This window comes from Bubalus bubalis, chromosome 19 (genome assembly GCF_019923935.1).
Source record: "Bubalus bubalis isolate 160015118507 breed Murrah chromosome 19, NDDB_SH_1, whole genome shotgun sequence".
NCBI lineage: Eukaryota > Metazoa > Chordata > Mammalia > Artiodactyla > Bovidae > Bubalus > Bubalus bubalis.
Genome location: NC_059175.1, coordinates 34,869,827 through 34,880,196, shown reverse-complemented (window position 1 = coordinate 34,880,196; position 10,370 = coordinate 34,869,827). Strand labels below are relative to the sequence as shown.

At 43.0% G+C, this 10,370-nt stretch overlaps 1 protein-coding gene across 1 annotated transcript in view; it reads right to left on the bottom strand.

Annotated features, from left to right (window-relative positions):
• Positions 1 to 8,718, bottom strand: part of C9 (complement C9) — a gene marked incomplete in the record, with an annotated part of 57,908 nt that extends 49,190 nt beyond the window's left edge. The window contains 1 exon segment of the mRNA XM_045163656.1: positions 8,624 to 8,718. Coding sequence (XP_045019591.1) covers positions 8,624 to 8,700 — 77 coding nt within the window.
• Positions 8,719 to 10,370: the final 1,652 nt, after the last annotated feature.

Below are 10,370 nucleotides of genomic sequence, written 5' to 3'. Positions count from 1 at the left end.
CTGTCTCGCCACTCTTTCTTGCTGCTATTTAATTGCTAAGTCATGTCCAGCTCTCTTGTGACCCCATGGACTATAGCTCCCCAGGCTCCTCTGTCTGTGAAATTCTCCAGGCAAGAATACTGGAGTGGGTTGCCATTTCCTTCTCCAGAGGATTTTTCCCACCCAGGGATCGAACCCTGGTCTCCTGCATTGGCAAGTGTATTCTTTGCCACTGAGCCAAAGCTACACTTTTGCTTCCTCTCTTATGCTATCTTTTCTCCCCACCTCAAATCCTCTTTGAAATAATCTAAAGATTCATAGCTTATTCCACAGTTTATGGATGTAATAGTCTGATGATCGTTAGACATTTAGAGACACATTAAGTTAATAAGGATATATTTATTTTTTAAATATAGCAGCTCCAGGTAAAGGTCAGCAATTAGGCAATCTAGTTCTTGCCTGGATGTATTTTTAAAGCTTATATTCAGGTTAGCCATGAAGTTCACACCCAAATGAACTTTTTGGCCAACCCAATATATAAATGTTGTCAAATTAAACAAAACTGAAAATTACTGAAAAGTGTGTGAACACCTAAATGTTTTGCCTTCACTGCACCAGATACCTGGATATTTAGAGGCAAAATAAAGGTAGGCTTGAGGGAATTATTAGGAGGAAATAACAGATTATGCAAGAGGAATGTGTTATTGAAATGAAAGCACTCCATAAATATTAAGAAAGAAGGTGAATAATCTTGGATAGCTCCTTTTGTGCCCAGTACCCCCTCCCCAGACCCTTTAATTCACTAGACAGACAATCTTTTGTAGCACAGAGACTGTGTCTGTACAAAATCTACCACCTGCCGTTCACCCTGCTGAGCTATTAGGCTGAGTGGAGAAGTATTTATAATGCATTTTCTGGATTCTTAGATGAAATGTGTTTATCAAGTAAAGCCTACTTCCAAGTGTTTCAGTCTCAGCTTGAAAGTCATTTCCTAGATCAAAGAGATGTACATCAACTTGGCAGGGGGTCTAAATCTGGACCAGAAATGCAGTAAATGAAGAGCCACTGATGTACACCTGGTCTCATCTCTCTGCCATGAAGAGAGGTTTCCAGCTTCAGAAAACGAAAACCTCAGGAGAGTAGTTCACACCCAGGACACTTTGTGGTGGGCCCAGGCAAGAAAACGCCTGCTGTAGCAAGGAATCCTTTTGTCAATAAATAAGACAATGTGGCTCCTTTGAGTGAAGAAATATAAACTAACAGGATTGCATTTTTAACCCATGGATCCTCCAGCTTGTTTAGTTCCTGCAGTTCATCAGGATGAAGAAAAAATATAATGGCTGTGGTCACTACTCGAAAATTTCAGATCATCTCCTGGTTCCCCAAGTCTTAGTTAAGAGCTTCTCTCATGTACTCCCAATGAGCCAACATTCAGTAATATTTATGGAGGATCTGCTCTGGGTCAGGAATTGTCCTGGTAACTGGGGCCACAAGATAATATCTTGACCATCATGGAGCCTATGTTCTAGTGGGTGAGATACAATAAAAGAGTATCCTAAAAATGCAATATGCAGTATCAGTTAAGAGATGCGAGCTGTGAAGGAAAATAAACCAGGGTAAGAGGACAAAAAGTGCCATAGGCTGGGGTGGAGGTGGGGTTTTTTGCAGAGGGTGGTGACTGAACCCTCTCAGAGAAGGGGTGTGTGTGTGCTCAGTCACTCAGTCATGTCTGACTCTTTGTGACCCCATGGACTGTAGCCTGCCAGGCTCCTCTGTCCATGGTCGTGCTTTACAAATGCGTTCACAAATTTTTTCATGTTAAGACCATCAAGATGGGATCTATGTGACCCCTTTTGAAGCTGGTGGTGTCTTTGTCAATGCCTTTGATGAGTAGAACACAGGGGAAGTGAGCCTGTATGACTTTTAAGGCTAGGTTAGAGAAGCCCATGCAAGGTCTGCTGGTTTATCTAAAGACACTGGCCTTGGGAGCCTTTTACCAATATGTATGAAGCCAGCTATCCTAAGCCCACCATGTGGAAAGTACACACACACACCCATACACACACACATACACAAGAGATTCCTAAGGAGAATCAATTGCTCCAGTCCCCCAGCTGCTTGTGTCTTCCCAGCTCAAGTGACAAACATGAGTGAAATTGTCATGATGACCCCAGCCCCAACCACATTTGTCTGCACCCATATGAGAGATCCACGACAACCACTCAACTGAGCCACGTCAATGCCGAATTCGAGTCAAAGAAATAATTGGTATTGTTTTAAGCTCCTGTTTTGTAATGATTTGTTACACAGTAAAGGAAAAAAAATGATGAGAACAGGGGCTGCTATTTGTTTCGATACGTGAATGAATTCAGAGAGAAGGTATGTGAGGGCCTGGAATAAGAGTGTTCTATGCTAAAGGAGTAAGTGCAAAGGGCCTGAGATGGCATGTTGGAGGTACAGCAAATGGAGCAGAGTGACCACAAAGGAGAGTGAGATGCATCTGGAGAAACAGGCAGGAGCAGCTCATGGCTTGTTGCCCATGACGAGGAGGTTGCATTTGATCCTAAGCTTGATGGGAATCCTTAGAGGAATATGAGAACAGTAGCAACACTCAGATTTGCGTTTTCAAAAGATTTCCCTGGTTGTTGGATAGGTAATTGACTACTGCAGAGTGGATGAGAGTGGATGCAGGGCAGAAAGGAGAGTGATTTGGGCTAATGTAGTCACAGTAGAGACAGTGAGAATTGGGCAGATTTGAGGCATATTTTAAAGGTAATACCAACCAGACATGCAGTTACATTGCATGTAGCAATAACACTAATAGAGGAATCAAATATGGTTCCCAGGTTTTGACTTAGTAACTCGGTAAGTAGGGCTTCCCTGGTGGCAGAGAGGTAAAGACTCTACTTGCCAATGCAGGAGACACAAGAGATGAAAGTTCGATCCCTGGGTTGGGAAGGTCCCTTAGAGTAGGAAATGGCAGCCCACTTCAATATTCTTGCCTGGAAAATTCCATGGACAGAGGAGCCTGGTGGGCTATATAGTCCGTGAGGTTGCAAAGAGTAGGGCATGATTGAGGGACTGAGCTCACACAACACAGACATCATGACTCCGTGACTAGTGCTGCAGACTGGGCGGGGATGGGTGGAGAAGTCAGTAAGTCTTTTCTGGACATGTTGGGTTTGGGATGCTTGTGATATTTTCAAGAAGAGATGTTGACTAAGTAATTGGAGATTGGGCTCAGGAAATAGATCCGTATCCTAGATATAAACCTGAGAATTGTCAGAATATAGGTTAGGTGACATTTCTCACCGTGAGGCTGGAAGTGAGTGGTGCGTCTGGAGTAAGGCTGAGGACTGAGACAACATTTAAAGGAAATGTTACAACATGTCTGAAAGCTGATGGGAACGATTTGGTACAAAGTGAGATACTGTTGATGTCAAAGAGGGGGCAGAAGTAAAGGAGCAGTTTTTGGTGAGGCTGGAGCAGATGAAGCCAGTACCCAAGTGACTGGTTAGGCTCAGGGAACGTGTCGCCTTTAGCATTGTGGGCCTCAGAGAATTTGGCTGAATTGCTCTTGCCATTTACTTGTTGATATTCCTCACTAGACTGTAAGCTCACTGAGGGCAGAGACCTCAGTAACAGGCTCTGTATTACACTATATCTCCCGAAGCAACACCCGGCCCATGTTGCAAAGTCAAAAAATAACTCCTGTATTAAATGAGTGAATAAATAAAAGACCATACTTGGCCGAGAATAGTTCATAAATAAATATTTATTAACTTGTATTAAATGTGGATATTAAAAACACAGATGAATACAGCCAAACAAGGAGATTTTGGATATTATATATATATATATATGTATATATATATAAATATTTTTTTTTTTTTTTGGCTGTGCTGCATGGTCTATGGGATCTTAGGTTCCCAACCAGGGATTAACCCCACAGCCCCTGCAGTGAAAGCACAGAGTCCTACCCACTGGACTACAGGGGAATTCCCTGGATATTTTCAATTTAATAGTCAGGCCTAAATTTTCTATTAATGAGTGTTTGGGTATTTTTCCAGATTGCTGTTTAATTAAAATGAATTGAATGATAATTGCTAACTTTTGTGAGTGCTTAGTTTATGTCAGAATCTCTTCTAAGTTTTATATGCATTATCTCATTTAATAGTATCATCATACTTGAAAGATAATAAACTAAGCCACAGTAACAATGAGTCATTATTTGCAGGTTACATAGAAGCTTCTTGGTGGCAGAGCTGGGATTCAAACCCAGGCAATTCATCTCCAGAACTGCCATATCCAACTACTCTCTAGATTTCTAACTCCCAGTCTAGAATTTCTTAACTGTTAGAAAAATGAGGAATAAAGTAAATATGACAACTAGAAACATGCCACATATACTGCCAAAAGATGAATGACAAAACTGAGAAAGATGTTTATTATTCATACCAGAAATAAAGGACGACTAATATATAAAGTCATCATAGAAATCTCAAAGGGACTCAATTGAAAAATGGGCAAAGAATACAGTTAATGAAAAACAAAACAATCCATACGTATAGCCTTTAAACATATGAAAAGATGTATAGCCTGATGAAGAGAAAGGCAAATTAATTCTATTCAAGATACTATTTTTTACCTATGAGTTCTGCAAATACAAAACTTGGCCTACAGCAAAGCTTCAGAGAAACAAGCACTTTTATACTCGGCTGACAAAAGTGCAAAATAATACCCATCCATGGGACTGTGTGGCAATTTCAGCAAATCTTGAAGCAAAACCTTTTGACCCAGTGATATATTAATATCACTTCTGGGAATTAATCCTCAGGTACAATTATCCATTTTCAAAATGCTCTATGAATAAGGATATTCATTGCAACATGGCTTATATTAATAATACAATGTTGGAAACAACCCAAGTGTTGGTCAATAAAAGACAAGTTCTCTGAACGGTATATACATACAATGGAAAATTAATCATTTGTGAGAGGAGGAAGTTCCTTTCGACTGATGTAGAAAAGTCTCCAGGATATATTGCAAAATGTAAAAGAAGAAAAGCAAAGTACAAGATAGTGTATATGATATGATGCCTTTTATGACAGAAAGGGAGAGAGTAAGATTATAGTCGGCTCTATGCTTTAATCCACATAAAGACATACTGGCAGGACACTCAGGAAACTGAAAAGGTGGTTCCCTGTTGAGAAGGTGTGAGGTGAGGCAGGGTGTGTTCTAAGTACTTAATATGTAACACAAATCTCATGAAAAGTCAACACTTCTCAGTCTTTGTTATTTTTTTGATCTTTGAATCATGTAAATATTTTGTTATTTACAAATGGAAAGGAAGAAACTAACAATAGCTATACCCATAGCACACTCTCTGCTTGCTGGTCACTTTGCTAGGCACATTGGATTTGTTATCTCGGCTTTCTCACAGCAGGTCACGTTGTCATTTCCCTTGTGCAGGTGCTAGGAACAGGTTTAGAGAAGTGAAGGAATTTGCCGAGGGTCACATAGCTAGTAAACTGTAAACCTCAAACTCAAGCTGCCTGGCTCTGGAACCTACATTATGAGCTGTTATTCTACTTGTACAGTGTTTTTTGTTGTTTTGCTTTTTTTTAATATTTCTAGTCTACCTTGGGATTCACAAGAGATGATGTGCCATGAGCTAGTCTCATAGGCACAATTGTGTTTGCAAACAAATGATCATTGAAAATCCCCAATGGTTCACCAGTTGCAATAGCTATTGCTTCAGATAAAGTGTCTGCAGTGTCTCTCCCCTGAAGACTGGCGGTAAGTCCCTCCCTTCCTCTGCTAAACCAGAAAGCATATCAAAGTGAAAGGAATACCAAAGTTATTACTTGAAGGAACACTTCACATTTATTGAGTTCTTACAGCATGCTGGGCACAGATATTGTAAGTCAGTTACAGGTTTAGAGATTTAATGTCTATATCGAACCTTATTAGATAAGAACCATTATTTTCACTGGGGCTTCTCAGGTGGTGCTAGTGGTAAAGAACCTGCCTGCCAATGCAAGACACAAAAGAGATGCGAGTTCAGTCCCTGGGTCAGGAAGATCCCCTGGAGGAGGGCATGGCAAGCCACTCCAATAGTCTTGCCTGGGAAATCCCCATGGACAGAGGATCCTGGCAGGCTACAGTCCATGGGGTTGCAAAGAGTCAGACATGACTGGACAACTAAGCACACACACACACCCCATCTTACAGATGAAGGAACCAAGGTACGGAGAGGTTGAGTAACAGTTCAGAAAGGTTGCCCAGAGTTATATTGTTAGTAAGTAAGTAATGGCGCCTCAACTTGAGTTTGAAAAGTCTGGCTCCAGAGGACTGCTCTGTTCTTATCAAATTTGTATTTTAAAATTGTTTGCAAACACATTTATTTGGCTGAACTATGTGTCTCACCCCATGACTGGTCTGAACACTCTGTTTGGCTTCAACCCTGTATCAAAGGGCTGAGCATAGTGTTCGGAACAGGGCAACCTCCTGAGGGCATGGCAACCCATGCAGCCCAACCCCCACCAGTGCAGCTGCTTAGAGCTGGGGGGCAGCCAAGGGACCTTTCTGGTCCTCTCTGAAACTGCAGGGCATGACCAGAACCTACGGGATCCAAACTTCAAAGCCATGGAAGCCTTCCCAACGGCCTCTCATTCTTGATCAGCAGGAGTCATGATCTAAGAATGTGGGTTGTTTAAATTATTTTTTAACTTAAGAAAGGGTCAGGGTAAGTACAAGAGGGCTAAAACAACTTTCAGTAACTGACTTCCTCAAACCCCTTTGTACCTGATGTCTAGTAAATGCAAATAATGTTTCTTAGATAATATGGGAAGAGGTAGTGATGGGATAAAGGAAAGCCTGGTGAAGCACTTCACTCAAGCCCGGGCTGGTCTGTGTAGCATATCTGTGTGTCCCCTCCTGGAAGATGCAGCCGTGTGAGCAAACTCTGCATGTCTGATGGGGCCCAAACAGAACTGTAGCTTCCACGGCAGCTGGGAGACAGGCAGTGATGTGCTTGAGATGGGCACCAGCACCCAGATTGGTGAACCTGAGAGTCAAATGGGCTTCCCAGGTGGCTCAGTGGTAAAGAATCCACTTGCCAATGCAGGGGACCTGAGTTCATTCCCTCCAGGGCCAGGAAGATCCCCTGGAGAAGGAACTGGCAACCCACTCCAGTATCCTTGCCTGGAGACTCCTATGGAGAGAGGAGTCTGGTGGGCTACAGTTCATGGGGTGGCAAAAAGTTGGACATGACTGAGCGACTGAGCACCACCACTGAGCCATATGACTGAAGGGAAATTGAAAACAGGTCACAGTCACATCGGGCAGAGGGACAATGTAGTTGATTTCCCCAGGCTGTATTGTCAAAGGGTGGGATATTTTAATACTGTCACCAGGTGGGATCATGCTGTATCAGATGACACAGGACTGTGTGTTCTCTAACCATTCTGAATTACAACATAGATGGTCAATAAGCACATCTTGTTCGGTTGGTTTATTTTCTGGATTGGCTTGGAATGGGCTTCCTGTTCCCAATTAGGATCAGAGCAAAAGAAGAGAAAGTCTTTGCTGGAAGCCTGGCTTATAGGTCTGCACCATGGTGATTCTTCCTGAATGGAAGAAAACAGTCCCCTAAACCTAAGGACAAAATGTGTGCCTCTGGATACCTCTTGGGATGTTAAGGAAGAGAAGGAAATTGGCCAACCTCTGCCTGGTGTGGAGGCAAAGGCAGGATGTAGCCAATTATTGAGAGTGTTAGACATGGAGGCTGGAGAAGGCAATGGCACCCCACTCCAGTACTCTTGCCTGGAAAATCCCATGGATGGAGGAGCCTGGTAGGCTGTAGGCCATGGGGTCGCTAAGAGTCGGACACGACTGAGCGACTTCCCTTTCACTTTTCACTTTCATGCATTGGAGAAGGAAACGGCAACCCACTCCAGTATTCTTGCCTGGAGAATCCCAGGGATGGGGGAGCCTGGTGGGCTGCCGTCTATGGGGCCGCACAGAGTCGGACACAACTGAAGCGACTTAGCAGCAGCAGCAGCAGACATGGAGGCAGAGTGAGGGAGAGATTTATTTGCTTAAACTTCTCAGACCCTAGATACTGATGTGTGCATATGTGGTAGTCATTTGCGACCCAGTGGACTAGACCACCAGGCTCCTCTGTCCATGGAATTCTCCAGGCAAGGATACTGGAGTGGGTTGCCATGCCCTCCTCAAGGGGATTTTCCCAACCAAGGGATCAAACCCGAATTTCCTGCTTTGCAGGCGGATTCTTTACCGCTGAGCCACCAGGGAAGCCTCCTAGAAACTGATAAACCCAGGTTTATTATATCCTAGTAAAAACCAGCTTTGTTTCTTAAGTCCAGTATTTGAAGAATATCTCAGCCTTAACATTTAAATACCTTGTTTAAAAGAAATCCCTGGAAATGGCAGCAGGTTTCCTGGAAAAACTCTGAAAGACATACCTGAGCTTTTTCTCTTTCTTTTTCAAAGTTTAGATTCTCTGGTTCCATACCTTAATGTGAGTGAAAATTTTTACCTACTTCGCTGCTATAGAAGCAGACTCTGAAATGGCAAAGCCCGCAGGGAAATTCCAGAGACAGAGAGAAAAGTGACTCACCTGGGAGTGGGCCCTGCTCTCAGGAGACTTATTTCTAGAATGCATATTGCAAAGGCGAACCTCTGGCAGGCAGGCATTTGCACTAGCGAGACAGCTCCCGGAGTGGAATGCCCAGACAGTTCCTGGAAGACACTAATTTGCAAAGGACTGGGGAACAATTATTGTTTGCTTTTGCCCAGGATTTCTTTAGAATTGGGCTTCCTGGATGCCAAAGTCCAATCAAAGGAGAGTCATTTCGTAACTTGGGGCCTACCGTTTTGGCCAAGAGTATATTTATCAATTGTATATTCAAGCGAGAAGCCCATGACTGCTAAATGGCTGAGATGTGTTGAAAACAAAAACCCAACAGACAACTCCAGTGGTTCGCATTTTCAGAGACTCTGGGAGGGATCATGGGGGACTGTAATTTGGAGGAAAAAGGTCTGTGGATAATTTTTACAGAGGCAGAAACTCAAAATTAGTAAAAGAATTGCACTGACTAGAAACAGTTACAGACATAGCTGTTGCCCTCTGAGGATGAACTGTATGGTATTTCCACATGGACAGATCGTAAAATGCATTTACAAACCGACATCTTTTTATAAGTGAAGTCAGTCATTTTGAAGAATCCAGGTCCGTTCCCTAAGGCCTTTCCAGTGTCTTTCAGAAGGACATGGTGTCTTTATCGAAGAAGCACACCTGTCAGCAAGATAGATTCTAAGATGGAATTACTTGCTCCAACCCATCAGAAAGAATTTTTTCCCCTCATTTTCACATTCTTCAGAACTTGTGAAAAGAGCAGGCAATTTTGGAAGTACTGGAGAAGGGGGATATCACAGTTGCTTTTAAAACACTGGTTGCGTAAGAGAATGACTTGGGGGACCTGTGAATAAACACTGATGGCAGCGCACTCCCACCTGATACTAATAATTGATCCAGGATGGGACCTGCATCGGTATTTTTTAAAATTTTATTTATTTTTGGCTGTGCTAGGTCTCTGTTGCTTTGCTTGGGCTTTCTCTAGTTGTGGCGAGAGGGGGCTACTCTTCATTCCGGTGCTCGGGCTTCTCTTGCCAAGAGCACAGGCTCTAGAGCACAGGCTCAGGAGTTGTGGCACGCAGGCTTAGTTGTTCCATGACATGTGGAATCTTCCTGGGCCAGGGATTGAACCCATGTCCTCTGCATTGACAGGTGGATTCTTATCCACTGCACCACTGGGGTTGTCTTTCATCAGTATTTTTAAAATTTTGCTGGGTCATTCAAATGTGTGACCAGGGTTGAGATTTTGAATGATCACCTTGAGAAAAAACACAAGAGGTACAATATGTTATTGATGTTTAAAAATTTTGCTGACACTTAAGGGGACTTCATGGGTTTCCCTGGTAGCTCAGCTGATAAAGAATCCGCCTGCAATGCAGGAGACCCCAGTTTGACTCCTGGGTTGGGAAGATCCCCTGGAGGAGGGCGTGGCAACCCACTCCAGTATTCTTATCTGGAGAACCTTCATGGACAGAGGAGCCTGGTGGGCTACAGTTCATGGGGTTACAAAGAGTCAGACATGACTGAGCAACTAAGCACAGCACAGAACAAGGGGACTTCATAAGTATTCATTAATTAAAAATAGGCAAATTTCAAACATTAGTACATACCAAGGCCGGCGAAACAGAGCGTAGAGTTGGGGAGCTGGTTTTCCAGTACTGCCTACCTTTTGCATCTTCTCTATTATCTTATCTAGAGTAAGAGTTAACTACTTTGATCACCATTTCCT